Below are 18,508 nucleotides of genomic sequence, written 5' to 3' on the forward strand. Positions count from 1 at the left end.
TTTTTATCAGAGACTATTTAAAAAGGTAAAATTATATTTTAATTTCATGTGGTTCACTCTGACCAGTAGTGGGCGCTGCAGTACGCCATAATGTCTTTAAGATGTAGTCTTCTACAGGAAGCAGAGAAAATAAGCACATACAAAATTGAAACAAAACAAAAACATTGCAAGTGTAAGCTTTCTGCAACTGGGATTTTACACAAATCATTTTAACAGATACCCACATTACACCAGAATAGATCAATATATTTGATAAATGACATTAAAAAAGTTCATGAAACATGCCTGTGGAGGAGAAAAATATTTATGACAAATAAAGACATAATTAATCATAATGGCAGCATTTAGTAACATATTTTATACAATCAATCATATTCCTTTTGAAGTTGAATGAAGATTATTATTCAATCAAATTTTTCTTCTTCAAAATGTGACACTGCAGCATAATTAGAGAAAAGACATCTCTTACATGAGGAAAAAATGGAAAATAAACAGAGTTAACAGCAAAATATTGTCTTAATCCTCCAGTGTTAGTGTTTTCTGTTAGTGTTCAGTCCCGACCTAAAACAGGTCTTGCAATGTCCCAGACCTGCCAGTTGAGCTTGTGTGGCAGTTAGCAGGTGGGCATGGTGCACATGGTGGCAGTGTCAACATAACCATTCATCGCCAGGGCCATGTCGGCCTGAACCGGTATGGCAGTGTGAATGCAGGCTGTAGGCTTATGAGTAGGGCTAACTGTGGACGATGTGTAGCAGTTCCCTGTCACTCCATTAATCTCCTGGTTCACACCAGGGCACCAGTCTTCTTCCATCACCTCTCTCTGGAGCAACAGCATATTGTCACTGTCCACCCCCTTCACCTTGCTGTAGTCCTTCTCCTTGGGCTTCTGGGGGTAACCTTCAATGCGGCCACAGCCTGACACAACAGGCTGGAGAAGTACCAAATCCTCTTTGTTAACCCTCTGGACTTCAACGTACTCGGTGGATCGGAGAGCGGGCGACTGCAGACCAGCAGGTGCCTGTTTGCGGCCAATGTTGGAGATGTTGACTTCGCTGTGGGCCTGGAGTTGCCAGCCGACCTGTGTCTGGGGATGGAGCAGATGAGGTTGCTTGTTGCCCAAGCAGAGGTCCCAGTTGCTCGGTCCGAGAGCCTCCTTGGTGCTGTGGCCAGGCTGGGAGAGGCAATGCTGTTTTGCCATCTCAAGTGAGCTCTGTTTGTCCAGTGGGTTTGAGCTATACCGGGGCAGTGGAGAAAACACAGAGGGCCAGGTCTTCACCCTTCCGTTGGACATGTCAGGGCTAACCATGTCTCCATGAGCGTAGGTCAACGTATCTTCCTCCCAGCCCTTCTGGTGCCTCTGTGCCTCTGTCAGCCTTCGACTGCTTTCCCTATCTGTATGCCTCCCTTCTTTTTTTGCCTCCCCACACTTATCCATAAGCAGAGTGTGGCTATCGCAACTGCCCCGGCCAGAGTCGCTGTCAGATGTGGAGCGCTCACATTTGAGGGAACCACCATGTAGATCCTTGCTTTCTTCCTGCATCAGCTCCTGCTCCACGGGAACATACACCTCTAAGTACTCCACCAGCAAGTCCTCATAGTTGGATGATGTGGTTGGAGGGAAATTAGACACCATCAGTGCACTGAAGATCTCGTCAGACTTGCCATTCTACACACAAAGAGGAAAATTCAGTTACAGAAAAGTAGTGATACAATAGTCATACGTCCTTTTTCTTATTTAAAAATGATTATTTTCAGAGTTTTTGTATTAATCAAAACCTTGTTCCATATGTAGCTGCTTTACCTTGAGAAGCTGCTTATCAAATCCTTTGATTTTAGGACCAGGGACTGGCGGCAGAATACAATTCTTTAGACTTCACACATGGAAAAAAAACAAGATATCTATGTCAGGGCTTGTGAGCAGCAGAGGAATAATCAATAAGTATGAGATGATAATAACAATCTTATCTTGCTGTACAATATTGAAGCCCAGAGTATCAGCGGTTACATAAGCCCTTTTATTTTATGATCACAACTTATGTATCACAATATCTCAAGATATTAAACTGTTTCAGTTTAGGTCTTTCATTATCTTGCAATGACAAAGTGATAGTTTAGTTTCCATCAATAAGAAAGATATGCAAAAAACAGTAACTGTAACAAATGACAATAACATTTAACTATTCTGTAATAGCTATTAAATATTAGCTTTAGAATTTTTAAATAACAGACATTGGTTTTCTTAAGTAAATACTTGAATTTCTTAGTTATCTATACACTGTCAATAAAAAAATTAATAAAGTTGCAGTCACACTTTTCTCCTCCTAATTAATAATTGGGATTCTGTGTTGTAATTCTACAACAAAGCACTGACTAATAATGTGCTTAAAAAACAAATATATGCACCTTTTTAATGGGATAGTTCAGTCACCATCACAACGAAAATAAAAGGTATCTTAAGATATGCTAATGATTATGTTGTGAACTTGAGGTAAACAGCCGCTCTGGGCCTCTGTAGCATATAACATGTATTCATATTACAATAAAAAATAACATTTCACCAAACGCATTGCATCATAAATGCATGATCATTGTTTTACCTGCGGCTGTTCATATGAAGCAACCATGTGAGGATGAGGAAGATGAAGGCAGAAAAGATTGTAAGGAGGATCCACACTGATTTCTCTCGATGGAAATCTGTAAGACACAACCCAACAACATTAGTGTCCTATTATCTATTTATTCCTATGGTAATATATATTATAGGATATTGAATTAGTTTAATGCATAATTACATAAACATCCTGCTTCTATCCAATTACCATTAGTTAAAGGGAAATACGTTTATTTGATTTCTTGCTGACAGCTGGATCAGGACTCAAGTCTGGATATGGTTAGCTTATAGCTTAGCATAGCATAACGACAGGGAAAACTTTGGACAGAGCCGGACTAGCTGTTGCACTATTACTTTAATAAATGCATCATATCTTTTAAAAAAGTACATGGTATTATATTCATATATACTGTGAAGTGTACAGTAGATGATTGTTGGTAGATGTCTTACAGTCAGGAACTTTGATGTAGGAAGTGGAACTCCATTCACTCCAAAATCCATGATCGGGCTTACAGCGCACCTCAACAAGGTATTTACCACCTGACCGCACGCTGAAAATGTTAAATGTCTTCTGATGGCCTGCAAGGTGCATCTGGAAACACAACACGCACAAATTTACACAATGTGAGGAATTATGCACAGCCCAATCAGTCTTTGAAGTTGTTAACATACAGATAATAAAAGTTGTAAGGTATAATAATAAAAAAAATAAAGAATTTATTTGATTTTAGGAGGACATTAATCAGAAACATCCCCGGTGAAAATGTTTCATCCTGTCAATAGCCACAAAGAGGTGGAGGTCAGGTTAAAATGCACCTCACGAGTATTTCACTAACATGAGGATTGAACATTTTAACCGCTTGGCCACTCCCTTAGACAGGTAATGAGTTGCATACCTCCCACTCATTTTCCTCTTCCAACTTGACGCGGAGCTCGTAGATGAGAGTGATCCAACCTGACCGTGTGTCAGCTTTTTGTGGCGGTTCCCATGACACCCGGAGGAAGGGCCAGCCCTTGTCCTCCATTACAGTCACGGTTTGCTTCTCTGGAGGATTAGGCTTGACTGGAGAGGGAGAGAGAGAAACGTGAATAAGTAATGGTGTGTTTAGTGTGGGCATCACTGAGAGGGAGGAAGAGAAAAAGAATGTAATAATGTTCATACCACAGTTACATTATATGAGCCAATTGTGAGTGTGTAAGGCGTTTCCAGTTTTCTCAATAGACAGGTGTCCATGTCTCTTCCTCTATTTAAAAGTACACCATTTGCCTTAAAGAGTGACTTTCCAAATTTAAAAGTCACAAAATTTCACTCAAATTTAATAAATAAGTATTTAATTGTATTTATTTGTTTATTTGTTAATTTGACAGGAACAGTGCTCATTAATTAACAGCAAAGTAACTGTAAATGAGCCAAAGTTAGCTCAGCAGGCATTTTGTGGCGACGTGGTTGAGATAATTGTCAGTGTTTAGGCTTTAAAGGGGTGATAGAATGCAAAACTGATTTTACCTTGTCATAGTTGAATAATGACAGTTTAGTGGGTAACTAGGACATACATAGAACCTCTAAATCCCATTGACACCTCTTTTCTCTGCAAATCTCACTATTTGAAACTGCCTCTGAAAACGGGCGAATCTCAACGAGCCCCATAGTTGACGTCAACTATTGCGGCTCCTCCTCATTTGGCTCTAGTCTGTGTTTGTCACGCCCCAACATTTACATAGGCTACACAACTGACCTGTGTTCAGTTAGTCTTCTGAATCTAGGTCGTGCAGATCTCAGAAATTGTATACATTGTTCATATGCTATTTTACCATTAAATTCACTTCTGAGACTTTTTTATGGGAGAAATCAACTATGTAGAGGTCAAATATGGGCCGTTTTACGAAAATTGATGTCTAATTGCAAATTTTGTCTGGCAGCCCACGGCACTTCATACCCGCGCAAAGTCACCGTTTTGGGCTAATGAACTACGAAACGTCGCTGCTCTGACAGAGCTCCAGGGCCTGCAACTCCCCTCTTTCTGCTAGCTAAATGCACGGTGTATGTGAGTGAGAGCGCGGTCAGCGAGCTTGTTATGCCAGCATTCTCTTACCACAGGTTCCAGTTACTCTTTTAATGTGTGTAATTATAATGTGTTGAGTTATTTAAACAAATGACTGGGGAAATAAACGCCGCTTGTCCGTGAGTCTCATTGATAGAGCCTGCGGCTGGATGGAGCTCTATCAATGAGAGCTAGCCAGCCTCCTCTTAGAATTCCTCTGGAATTCACAAAAATTCATTAACTTGAAATCGGACACCGTTGTTAGCTTAATAAAACATTTAGTTAGATGTTGTGTAAGTGGCGTGACGAAATTCAAACTGTAAATATACTCGAATTACGACCAAAATGAAAATAACTAGCCGCAATCTGTACACATAGGATTGAAGGGACAGTCGCGAACGAAGCTACAAACCCTTACAGCTCACAAATATTCATTAACTTGAAATCGGAAACCGTTGTTAGCTTTATAAGACCTTTAGGTATGTTGTATAGCTAAGTGGCGTGACATGTGTGTAACATGTGGTAAGAGATTGCTGGTGTAACAAGCTCGCTGACCGCGCTCTCACACACGGGCCATTTAGCTAGCAGGAAGAGAGGAGATGCAGGCCCTGGAGCTCTGTCAGGGCAGCGGTGTTTGGTAGCTAGTCCATTAGCCCAAACGGTGACTTTGCGCGGGTATGAGGTGCTGTGGGCTGCCGGAGCTCAATCGAGCTCACAGCAGGCCGGGGTCTGTGGAGGAAGGCAGGCCGGGCGGCGAGGCAGCAACACAGGCAGCTGAACTCCGACACACAGTTTTACCAAATTTGCAATTAGCCATGCATTTTCGTAAAACGGCCCATATTTGAGCTTTATATAGTTGATTTCTCGCATAAAAAAGTCTCAGAAGTGAATTTGGTAAGGAAACATTGCAGTGTCTGGAATATGAGATTCTGTCGCGTTTCTAATGTGTGTGTATTGGGGATTCGCTCAACCAATCAGCACGCGACCTCTAATGCGTGTGTATGGCGATTCGCTCAACCAATCAGCGCGCGTCTCTACGTGTGTACGGGGCTAAGATGAGCTTTAGATGAGCAGCGCGCAGCTCATCTAAATATTCATGACCATACCATATTTGGAATTAAAGCTCTTGTTACAAATAGGGCCAAAACACAGGGATGCATAAGGGCCAATAAAATATCAACCAGGCCATTTTCAGCCCAACTAATGTTACATACCCCATTAGGAGACCATAAGGAACAGTGTGAAATACCCTATATAATCATTCTATCACCCTTTAAGTTAATCTTATTTAAGTTATCTTCTTGAGATATAGTTGACAATTGTGAGGTAGGACAAAGGAAGTGTAGGAGTAATGCTGTGCTGTGCAACTATTAGAGACAAGAGGAAGAGGAGCACTTACGCCTCAAGGGCAAGGATGATACATTAGTCTTTACATCTCCCTTTTGGATATTTCATAAGCAAAACAACTTTTGTATTTGGCAACATGACAAGATGGGACTAATTCCATATCGCATTCAATATTTATATATTGTTACATAATATCAAGTAAAGCTACCCAGTATGTATATATTCAATCAGATGCCAGATGAAAAACAAAGGCTGGAACTATTCTACATGTTTCTTGTTGTCAACAAATCACATGAAAAGACCAAAACCAGCAGTTACTTCATCTCTCAGTACTGTCAACTGTCAACTACCCTACCCTGTCTGTGGCCTTCCCCTTCCCCATCCCCAAGCCCCATGTGTTCCTACTTTTAAAATGGGTCACAAATACCATATGTATATATATATATATATATATATATATATATATATATATATATATATATTGTATATATTAACAGCTCGGGCCACTTTAGATCTTAAAAAACATCACTCAAAGAGGAGAAAATAGGAACTATTTTCAGCCATGGATTAATTCGTATTTGGTGCTCTGGTGAGTATTCCCGGCAGCAGGACGGTGTATGTGGGATTGACTCAAAATAAACTACACATGCAATGCAACATGTCAGTGCAACAGTATGGCACTTTTATGTGTTTTGATAGTTTTTGAACAACAATGGATGTCTGTGGCATAGAGGAAAAAGCTATATAGGCTTGGGATAGTAATATTTGTTACTGGGATCAGTTTTTGGTTTAAATATAGAATATCAACAGATGTATTCCTCAAGCCCCTTTATTTCTCTTACATTTGGTTTGATCATTATTAGTTTGTTCAGCAGGCTGACAAAATATTTTTTTTTAAATTTCACTGCTTTAAAATGGTGACCTTTAGGGTGCAGTTACAGCTGGAGGGAGGGTTAGTACACTTAGTATACAGAGAGCATTAGACCCAGTGTAACCCGGTGTGCTATTGAGCAGCTGTGTGAGTGTGAGTTAAAATACACATTTTTAATCCTCAGGGGGAAATTGTGCCTCGAATATAACAACGAGAGCAAATACGACCCAAAAAAAGCACATTTGCTTACCAATGTACACTACATCTACATCCACGGGGTCGGAGAAGTTGCTGCCCAGTGCGTTGGTGGCCACCACAGTGATGTTGTAGTTGACCCAGATGGACGTGTCGTTCTTGTTAAAGAAGCAGGAGTTCTCTCCAGCTGTGTGGTAGTCGGGACACTCGTACACTCTCTCTGAGCTGTAAGAGAAGCAGGGGAACAGCATGTCATTGCATGTGTGCATTTGTGCTGTACTGCACTTACATTTACATTTTCAAAGAACAGCATGAATTCTTCATGCTACATTTCTGTGTGTTTATGCTGTCCTATTACGCCTGTACCCTGTGTATTATTGGTTTTGCATCTTCTGTTTTTTTAGTTCACTGTAAGAAGCTCCTATATGCCACAGGTTTGCCTCATCTCTAGGATGTTTTCTCCTCAAAAGTACATCCAAAATAAGTCAGCTGAGTCCCAGTAGACCTGCTGAAGCAGCAACTGGTGTGAATTGGTCAGAGGAACCGTTGAAGCGCTGAAGTGAAAGGAAGCCGCTGGTGGCTACTCTGACCTACAACCTCCCCAGGCCAATGGCAGGGGTTGGCCCCAAACCACCAGGTAGGCTGATCACTGACAACTGCGCCGGCCTTGAGAATGTAAAGGCGTCCAATAAGGTTTACTGCAATGGCCATAATGACATTAAGCTTGATTATTCTTCTATGTTGATGTAGTCTGGACTGACGACGATTCATTTACTGATTAATCGCCGGAACATCCGTCGTCTCCGGATCTTCCGCTGGATGTCCCTCGCCTTGCAAAGCTCTGTGGGTTTTGGGAAACATCAACAAACTTTGAGCTAGCAAGCTATTTGCTGAAAATGGCAATTTTTGAAGAAACTTTAGATTGTGCAACAGGGCAGGCCTGCTTGGTTCTTTCGGTGAGTGATTGTAAAGCTTTACAAAGAATATGTTTAACTCTCTAACTGGAATGTTTTGGGACCGATTGGTGGGATTGTTAGGGATGAAAAACACACAGGGATACACTGGTAAAAGCAAATTACGTTAAACCATGTATCCAGCTTATATAAATAGCTCATGTTACTGTATTGTGTGAACAGTTAACTTCATTTAATATTGTATGTGGCGTTTTCGTTTGCAGGGTGCAAATCTTCCACCAAAACAAGTTTCCTTCCCAAGATCAATTTGCAGATACACCGTCGCTGCGACCTGAGCTTAGCACCGCCCAAGACAATTGTGATTGGTATAAAGAAATGCAAACAACCCAGGCCGTTTTTTTTCTCCTATCCAGGAGTGTATGTGTAGAGGGACCTTACTCGCTGTGGTTTGGAAAGCGAGACTAATGTTGATCTGACGCCCTCATCTGAGCCCTTCAGACCTGACAAAATCAAACCAACTGCTGCAATCGTACATTAGAATTCTCAATGAAGAAACTCAATGAAGTGAGTCTGTTACTGCATGAAACTGGAAGACACTCACCTTTCTTTGCGATAGTACAGGGCGTGGGTAGTGGGCAGTCCCCCATCAGAGCCTGGCTCCCACCAGCAAGTGAAGGTCTCTTTTTCGGGAGAACGGCATCTGGTCAGTGCGGGCTTCCCTGGCGGGCTGACGCCTTAAGACAGACAGGAAAAAGAGGATATGAAAGCAAATACTACATAATATTCTTAACAGTGTGTATTATGTTACAATTATGTTTATGTATTATGTGTAATGTGATGTGTAATATACCGCAACAATATCAGATATCAATATCAGATCACAGATAAACAACACTATTACTTAGCACCTGTTAATTGTGCAGCTGTGGCTCCTGTTTCCTCTCAAGATACTGAGACTGTGTTTCAAGTCTGGCTCGATCCAAACACTTACGTTTTCCCATTGTATGTGGCGTGAAGAACAGCAACAACAACAGGATGACTTCCACGGCTTTCTTCATCATGGCACCACAAAGCCTTGGCTGAAAAGACAAAAGACAGGTGAGTATGGGGGAATTGTCTGATCTGTGCTGTTGACAAATCACATGACCCACAATGTTTGATGCTGTCTGCCACAACAGCAGAACTGCATATTCTTGTATTGAGTCACAACCTGCTTGCATGACAAAGGAAAACCGCCTGCTGTAGCTGAGATGTTTTGTTATTGTCACACACCCTGCTTGACGGTAAAGTCATAGGTGCAATACTACAATTAATTTAAAGCCCTTGAAGACATAATTAGGAAGAAATGAGATAAAAGAATGTCATCCACAAGTGAACCGATTAGAATACTGAATACTTTAATGCAGAGATAATATATGCTTTTCAGCGGTGATACAGAATATAATTAAAAAAATTTTTTTGAGAACATTACTGAATCCTGTCTTTGGACTTAACTTACAAAATATTCATGCCTTAAACAGACATGATAATTATATTAAAACTGACACAAAATCTCAGAACAGTAAATGTGATGAACTGAAAGAAAATCTTCTACTGTGAATATATACCGTTTCACTGAGGATTAAAAAAACATCATCTCCGTTTCTTTCTACCTCTACCAGCTGGCACATGCAGCGTGACTGATTGCATAACCTCAGTTCAGGATTTGCCTCAACGACAGAGACACACACAGTGGGAGGCGGGTTTTTCCGATTCCCATTCACATGACTTGGAAATCTGCTATTCCCTAGCCATGTGCAGATGTTTGAGCTATTACTGAATGCCAGGGAGGAGAGAGAGAGAGAGAGAGAGAGAGAGAGAGAGAGAGAGAGAGAGAGAGACAGAGAGAGTAAATAGATGCTGGAGCTGATGTTGCACTTTATCCCTCACATGCTCTCTCCCTTTCTTCTGATTTCTGATGACGAATTGTTGCTGTCAGTTGAGGATTTGACGTATTGAATAGAGCGATCTCTTGACTTGCTCTACTCCATCGAAGGCAAAGAAAAAGCTGAATTACCGACATGCATGTTTAAATTCTTACACATACTACCTCCAAAACCGTCTGCCTGACCAGACCTAGTCCGTCAGATATAAACCTCAGAGACATCACACGCTTAGCACTCACAATAGCAAATGACACTGATCACCCCCTCAATCAGCACTTCACATTACTACCATCTTGTCGGAGACAAAGAACACTTTAATGGGAAAGAGCTCGCTTCAGCAGGGGTTTTGTCCCCTCTGCAATGGAAGTCCTGAAAAATCTGCCTCTGGATGCATACATGGAGATTTTGTGTACTGTCTAATGTACTGTGGAATGTTCTTAAATGAAATAAAGCTAAGTCTAAATAAATGCTATTATATGCAAATGACCCTCAAAACATTAGGCTCTCAAAACATTTAGCCAAACATGGAAAACGGATGATGCAAAAAATGTCTGATGTCTGAAGTACGAGGAAATGGAATATAAGAAATGCTCTTCCAAACAGACACATCCAGTCAGAGACTAGTATGTGTATGCATTTTTAAGCCAGTGAGAATTCACTATTGCTTCAGAAAAAGTCTTTCAACATTGTTATTTTAATTAGGAACTTTTCTAGTGTGCATGCCCCATCCACATATGTGTACTTGCACTGTCCCACCTACCTGGCAAATATTGGCATGACACCTGAGGTTTCTCACTGGTTAGGATTTGTTTAAAACACTACAAAGCTGTGCAGGCTGCTTGTTTTAAGGCTGTTACACTACTTTAATAACATAAAGACTTCCGGTAACTGACTGTTCCCAACTCTTCTTTATGGTGCCTTAATTTCAATAACCTCACCATGATCTGATAATTGGCATTAAGGTCAAGGATTAGCCACCTGCTGTATATAGCCTTCTTACGTAATCAGTAGCCCAAAATGAATAAGCTGCTAAGCTGGGAAAACGTTGGCCGTGAGAACAGTGAGAATCTTTTTCCCCTTAACAGATAATAATGGTCTGGAAATTTCTCAGTTTTACCTTAGGAGCCCCTAATTCTTATTTGTTAATTACATAATGTATATCCCTCCACATTTATGGCCATCATAGAAAGCCAACTTACATTTAACTGCTTGCTTACTGACCCACTGCTCCATAGTTGTACATATGGTTTAACGTGGTGAACAGTTATGTAGCACGGTTAAAATGACAGATATACACTTGAGAAAATTATATAGAAGCGACCGACATTTAAGGTAATGTCTCATGTCTTGAAACAGAGCACAGGCTTTAGGTGAATAATACCCAGAGATATACCTGCATGATCTATAAATTCACTACATTTTAATGTAACATACAAAAAAAATTTGAAATAAATCAGACAGGTCATGGTGAGACTATGAATCATTTACGATTTGTGTTCGTCCGCTGCCTCTCAATATCAAAAGGTGAGGAGAGTACAGGTCAAATGACATGTTTAGGTAAAAATGTGAGCAGTGAACCAAGATGATCCCCCGGGCATGGTAGTACGACAGCCGACCGTTGCAAAGGTGATTAATAAGGAATGTTTCTTTTTCATGCACTGAAAGACACAGATGAGCACCACAGAAGCAGAATAGCAGTCCTGATTCTAGGAACAGCAATACACAAAACATCCTTAATGATTTACTGCACAGCCACATATTTCAGTTTTATATTAAATATATTTTTACATGCAGCGCACATAAAATAAGCAATTGAGCCTCCTTTTCCTCTGGGCATAGCCGCTCTGCTGTAGCCACTATCATAAATGAAAGCTTCAGTATATAAACAATACAGTAACGGTGTCTATAGATCTACAGCAACTATTGCGCCACAGGGAATTCACATAAAGTAGATCAACAGGTTTGGCATGATAGAAATGTGGCTCGTTGTTGCAACAGCTCCTTAAGTATCTGCCCTCATAACAGAAAATATAGACAGTGTATGTTACAATTTGAAAATTCAGCCGTGGATAGAAGAAAAATTAAAAACATAGATTGTGTACATTACAATTTGTAAATCTGGCCAGGAATTGAAGGGATATGTAAAACAGATAAGAGGAATCACTCAAACTGCTTTCATAAAAAGTTGACCTGTGCTCCTCCAGAGCAGACGAAACACTTCTTGGTACTGTAAAATAACCGGTTTGATCATCAACTGAAACTAGGAACTAGGAACTTTTTGTTTCTCAGAAAGGTATTTATGGGCAGAATGCAACAGAAAACAAGATGTCTAACTTGAAGTTGCTGAATAAATTTTAAGGAGATGAAAACTTGATTTTAACGACCGCATGGCTTTTCTTCTACAAAGATTTAGTCATACTACTGGTGGATACTGTAGACTTACACAAGCTTAAGATCCCAGTTTAATACCAATCGATATGTTTGGGTATAGTTCTCTGACATACGTAACTTTCCATCTTTTGCTCTGTAAAATACAATTTCCTTTTGTACATTCACTGTACAGCGAGAGTTAAAAAATACACAGAGCTACACTAAGCTCAAGGTACAACAATATGACACACAATCTGCATACAAAAACACACGCAGGTACACAGAAGTATGGTGGTGCTTACTCACTCACAAACAGCCATGTGCATGTGTCTGCATAAATGAATAAAAGGCCCCTAAAAGAGCACATTTATTTCAACTACATACAGAAAAACCATTAAAGAAAAACACAAATCATGTGTCACCTATTTCAGCAGTGTTCCAGCTACACTACCTACAACACAATTTACTAATTTGTTGTTGTAAATGTGTAGCCCTGTAAAAATTGCACTTCCTCTATGGTCTTGGCCAATCCTATCCTGTGCCCTCCTGTGTTTAAAGGACTCACGCAATGGAAAATAAATACTTCAAGGACACCAGACAACACAGCCTTGACGTTAAGAATTAGATTAGTAAGATAAAAGGAAACAATTGTATAGTGGGCCACTACAGTTCCACACATTAGCCTAGTGCATGTGTTTAAAGGTAAATTCATTGAACATCTGATTTCTCCTGACACAGCTGGGGTGTGAGGGATAGATTTGACCGTAGGTGGCTCTGCTAGGAGATAATTGCGGCTGCAGGGATGTGCTTTTCTGATGGTGCGTTTAATAAAATCCCAACTCAGCTCCATCTGGTCTGTCCTTGACAAATAGAAACACTGAGTGAGATAGCCATGCTGTGTATGTACACATGAGAGGGAAGAATGAATACTTCTTTTGTGGTTTAATTACAAAAAATAAGGCAGAGTGCATTAGTAAGTAATTGCCTTACAAAAGAGCATAGGGTTGTGAAAAGAATTTATTGTCATGTCATCACTTATGTTGCCCATTACTGTCTGCGTCACAGCAGCAACACCACCAACCAGTACATTATAAATAATAATATAATGTAAGCTCACCTGTACAGAGAATACCCACATTACAGTACACTTTCTGTAATATTAAATGAGCATTTGTCACAAAACAAAAGGCAAGCCTTTCTGATCTGGAGAACTGATCAAACTGATCTCAGAGTTATAATTGGTGTGCAAGCATTTGAAAATAAAGGCACAACCAGTGTACTGATTAAAAAAAGAATCCTAGATGGATTTTATGCTTCAATTATGCTGTTTGACCTATTAATAACAGCTGCAGTTAGCATGCAACACTGACTGTATAAAGGCCAGTGCAGGGATAACAGTGGAAATAGTCAGTAAGCTGCAGGCACCTATTGAGCTGATCAATTTGGTGCTATAATAGCCAATGGCCTCTTTCACCTCTTCCTGACCAGAGGAGGACCAGATCATGAGAATGGAAATCCCATTATGTGGCTGACATCCCAGCATCATCATCCTCCTAGGCTGAAGGAAATAACCTGCCAATCAGTCAACTGTCAACCAGGGAATATGTCTTTATCCAGAGGAACACGCAAATAGTATAAGTAAACTGACCTAGTAAGGTTATTGTTATTTGTGACTAAACTTCCCATTTTTTTTTGTATTTCCCTCTAAATTAATTTCATGCAGTTACAGTTTAAGAAATAAGCCATTTTGCACAAGTTCGACAGATTTAATTATGTTATGGGAAAACTCGTATGATGACTCACATTATCTGAAATATATCCATCCAAAAACTAACCATGCTTTTTCATCTGTCTCATTTAGTAATAAACACGTTAACGTAACTGATTGGGTCTTTAAATGTAACAACAAGCATCAACAACAGGTTTGATCTTCTTTTAAATGATATGGCAATATGGTCCTTCATAAACGTTTGCTGTAACCTGCGCTTCTAAGCAGCTTGCAACAATAATGAACAGATAAGGACTTTATAACATAATCTGTAACGTTCAAATAATGATATCTAAAATGCATTAAACTGCTATTTTAAAGGCAATATGGTTGGTACAAAAATGATCCTGATGGGGGGGGGTCCATCATGTGAAACTGGCCTGAACACGTTGCCCACCAATGAGAAGCATACAGTATAACTCTACGTGCTCCGCGCCTCTGTGTTCACTCGATCCTGATGTTATAATACAAAAGATAAATGTAGGCTGTATCTTACCAGCAGCTGAGCGGAGTTTTAAGTTTCTCCCTCGGTGCCTTAGCCGTGGTGACTCCTCTGTCGGTTCCCAGTAAAGCGGAACTTTTACTATTATAACTGGTTTACCGGGATGACAGAAGTAAAGGGCACCTGCGTTGCCACTCAGCCGTCCTGCCAGCGACTCAGCGGAGAAATCGCAACATCCACTCTCCGTGCCTACCTCAATGATCCTGAGTAGGGCGGGGCAGATTGTTAACCCTGCCCCCGGCTTTGGTGGCCACCATACAGTCTGTGGTTGCCACAGAGGAGGGACAAAGTGAGTTGATGAGTGTGGCATTCAGCAGTTTTTCAAAGGCGTAGCAATTGAAAACGAATGGGAGATTTGGGAGCTTAAAATGTGTTCAATGTAACATATTGTCATTCAAATTGATTTGTTTTGTGTGTCTACCCAATTTCTTTTATATTAGGCCTACATAATATTCTTTTTCAATTTGTGTTCATTGTTCATTATGTTCAGGGATTGTGTGACCTAGTGGTTGTGGTTAAGGTAGGCCTATCTCTCCAGGATTTAAATGACAGTCAATGTAATTTCCTCCTAAGTGACAAAACCAGAGGGAAACCTACTTCTACTCCAAAGAAGCCCATCTTTCCAAAATGTAAAAACATTATCTCACAATCGTACCATCAGGGAATTCCCAGACTTAAAACTGCCCTGTAATACACCAATACAGTATGCCCTTGCTGTAAGTATGTATTTATTTTGTGTATGAAAATATATAACCTGTGGGTTTTCTCAGCAAAACAATAATAAAAGTCATCTCTCCTCAACACATGCTGACCTAGTTTTTACACATGGTGTAGATACTGAATTTGTTTTTGCTAAGGATTTATGCATCATTGACCACAAATGTATTTTATTTGATATTTGCTTTACATTGGAGTCTCAACCTTCTAGCCATATAAGACCCAACCGTTTCATAAACGAGGCTGCGGCTGTCAATTTTACTATGGGATTTGACAATAATATTGTTTCAAATGATGGAAAGGTGGACACTGTAGTCCAATCATTTAACAATCACTGCTCCTCTGTGCTCGATAAAGTAGCTCCACTTAAACTTTGTAAGATCCCCTCCAAAAATCCATCCCCATGGATAAATGAAACTATCCACTTTTTAAGGCGCAAATGTCGAATGACTGAACGCTTGTGGAAAGCCACCAAGCTCGAAGTACACAGACTGCATCTCAGAGAATTTATGGGTACCATTTATATCATGATGAAGCCTGAGGGATCCTCCTACTTCTCTAATCTAATAGCATCCAGCAAGAAAAATCCTTAAGTTATTTTTGATACTGTAAACTATATTGTCTCTCCCAGTACTCCTAACCTACCAATTAGTCCAAATAATTATTTTATAAATAAGGTTGCAAATGTTAGGGCAAACGTCTCAACCTTGTCCTGTCCACTCTCTAATGGTTCATCAAATCCACCCATTGTTGGGTACCCAGATAGCTCAGTTGGGAGAGCGGGCATGTATAGAGGTTTACTCCTCGACACTGACCTGCGGCCCTTTGCTGCATGTGGTTCCCCCTCTCTCTCCCCTTTCATTTCTTCAGTTGTCCTGTCCATAAAGGCCTAAAAAATAATCATTAAAAAAAATCCATCCATTTTGAGCTCTTTTTGTACTGTGTCCATAGATTATATTGAAGCCTTGCCGAAACAAATGACACGCTTGTTGAGCCCACTAGATGTCCTACTAACCTCTCTGTTTTTAAAGGCCTTTAACTTCATCAGCCCATGCATGATCAATATTATAAACCCCTCTCTTTTATCAGGGTGTGTCCCCAGTTATATTATTAAGCAGGGCAGGCCATTGTTCATATTCTGTTAAAGAAACAACCTGTACCCCTCCTTGCCAGAGAACAACAGGCCTAGTTTCAATCTCACTTTCTTTTAAATTTTTTAGAAAAGGTCGTTGAAAAGCAACTTGTTCAAATATTGGAACTGCACAGGGCGTTTGATAAATCTCAATCTGGTCTTAAATGATATTTTAATGGCTACTGATGCTGGAGACTGTTCAGTCTTGGTTTTATTGGACCTTAGCACCGTATTCAATACTGTTGACCACCATATTTTAATCCATAGCCAAATGTAGGTCTGCTGTGTCCCTAAATTAAATGGAGATGCTAACTCACGTTTTTACTTCCTTAAACCGTTTACAGACCGTCTTAAATGCTGCTGCTAGGCTTTTAAACCGATCCAACATGTGGTGACACCTATTGTAATCTCTCTGCACTGGCTTCCTGTTCATTTTAGGGTTAGTGTTAGGTAGCATGTGTTTTAAACTTGTGTCTTTTTTATCTCCTTGTATATTTTATGTGGTGTTTTATCTTTGATTTATTTCTTTGACTGTGAAGCACTTTGTGACTGGTGTCTGTGAGAGGTGCTATATCAATAAACTTTGCTTGCTTGCTACCTTAGTGATTTTTACTCACTCTACCTACGTATGAACAAATATTGTAAACCATGTTGTGACCATCAGAAGGCTGTGACCTTATAAAACAATGTGTACCCTCTCTCCTCACTGGTTCCTCTTACTGGGAGCTGTAAACATAGCGAGGTCTCCCACATGTCATCCCTTTCTGTCTCCCCCTGCCCTCCCATGTTCTGTCACAGAGTCACTCTCTTAATTATACATTAATGTGTGTGTGTGTGTGTGTGTGTGTGTGTGAGTGAGAGAGAGAGAGAGAGAGAGAGAGAGAGAGAGAGAGAGAGAGAGAGAGAGAGAGAGAGAGAGAGAAAGAATTTATCTATACTTAAACTGTTGATATGACATGAATATGTAAAGGATTAATACACTTTTTGTTTTTAGTCCTCTATTATAGAGGAACACACATCCTTTAAAAGAAAAGTACAGCCATAATTGACAGGTTTTTAGAACAGGATGTAACCCTGACCATGATGTTAGCAATGAACAGAATGTAATGTCTCGGTTTCTGTATTTCTGTCAAAAAATAGTAAAAAGTATATTTGGCTTGGAAGCTGTCTTTACCCTAAATAGGACTAAGACCAGTATGGAAAATGACGTGGACAACTCCTGTGATTCTTAAAAACACAAGTTCTCTGTGCAGGTACACAACATGCAGGCTGCAAAAGAAACAACATGCAGGCTGCAAATTTCACAAAGGTGAATGAATTTCGAAGTGCACAAGAAAAAACCAACAGCTGGGAGGACACAGGAGGAGACAGAGACAGATTCCTTTTAGGGATCTTTAGGGATCTGTTTCAGTATCCGATCATTGTCTCCTGAACCGAACTTCCTTTCTTTCCAAACACACACACACACACACACACACACACACACACACACACACACACACACACACACACACACACACACACACACACACACACACACACACACACACATGCATTCATGTGAAAGAATTCCTGGAAAGTGGTCACTGTGGAAAAACTATCTTTAGGTTAAATTGTGTGAAGAAATCTTTTAAAAAAAAAATGTCTTGCATTGAAAATGTCACTTAAGTAAAAGTATGTAAGTATTATCAGCTAAATGTACTTAAAATATCAAAAGTAAAAGTACTGCCCCTTGGTTATAATGTCAGATATCATATTATTGGATAATTATTACATTATTGATGCACTAATTTCAACGATTATATACAGCGTACTGTTTGTAATGCATTATGAATGAATGAATGAATGCTTTATTTCGACATGTAAAACAATACAATAAAAAACAAAAAGAACAAAAACTAAATATAAATTTAACATAACAGAAAAATAACAGGAAAAACAGAAGCTTATTTAATCCTACCTCTTTTCCACTACTATATAAAAATCATCATGAATGGCATCATATTTAGATCATATAGCTTTACCACATTATTTATAATGTCCTACATATTTTCATTTACAAACCACAAAGACATACATATTTACATATGTATATATTCACCATAGAAAATAAT

The 18,508-nt window shown here is 39.8% G+C and overlaps 1 protein-coding gene across 1 annotated transcript; it reads right to left on the bottom strand.

The window, feature by feature from the left end:
* Window positions 1–16: 16 nt before the first annotated feature.
* On the bottom strand, window positions 17–14,719 carry prlra (prolactin receptor a). The gene is made up of 9 exons (XM_039779296.1): window positions 14,540–14,719; window positions 8,972–9,059; window positions 8,582–8,714; window positions 7,122–7,291; window positions 3,508–3,674; window positions 3,062–3,203; window positions 2,598–2,694; window positions 1,802–1,871; window positions 17–1,666 (listed from the first exon to the last, which is right to left on the bottom strand). The coding sequence occupies exons 2-9, from the start codon at window positions 9,039–9,041 to the stop codon at window positions 614–616; spliced, it is 1,902 nt and encodes a 633-aa protein (XP_039635230.1). The 5' UTR covers window positions 9,042–9,059; window positions 14,540–14,719; the 3' UTR covers window positions 17–613.
* Between the last annotated feature and the right edge of the window lie 3,789 nt (window positions 14,720–18,508).

The sequence above is a fragment of the Perca fluviatilis genome, chromosome 17 (assembly GCF_010015445.1).
Source record: "Perca fluviatilis chromosome 17, GENO_Pfluv_1.0, whole genome shotgun sequence".
NCBI lineage: Eukaryota > Metazoa > Chordata > Actinopteri > Perciformes > Percidae > Perca > Perca fluviatilis.

Coding starts and splice junctions, on each gene's coding strand:
- prlra (XM_039779296.1), bottom strand. CDS start 9,041: ATGATGAAGAAAGCCGTGGAAGTCATCCTGTTGTTGTTGCTGTTCTTC. Junction 2,695..3,061: donor CTACATCAAAGTTCCTGACT/GTAAGACATCTA, acceptor TGTGTCTTACAG/ATTTCCATCGAGAGAAATCA. Junction 1,872..2,597: donor CTTCATATGAACAGCCGCAG/GTAAAACAATGA, acceptor CCATGTGTGAAG/TCTAAAGAATTGTATTCTGC.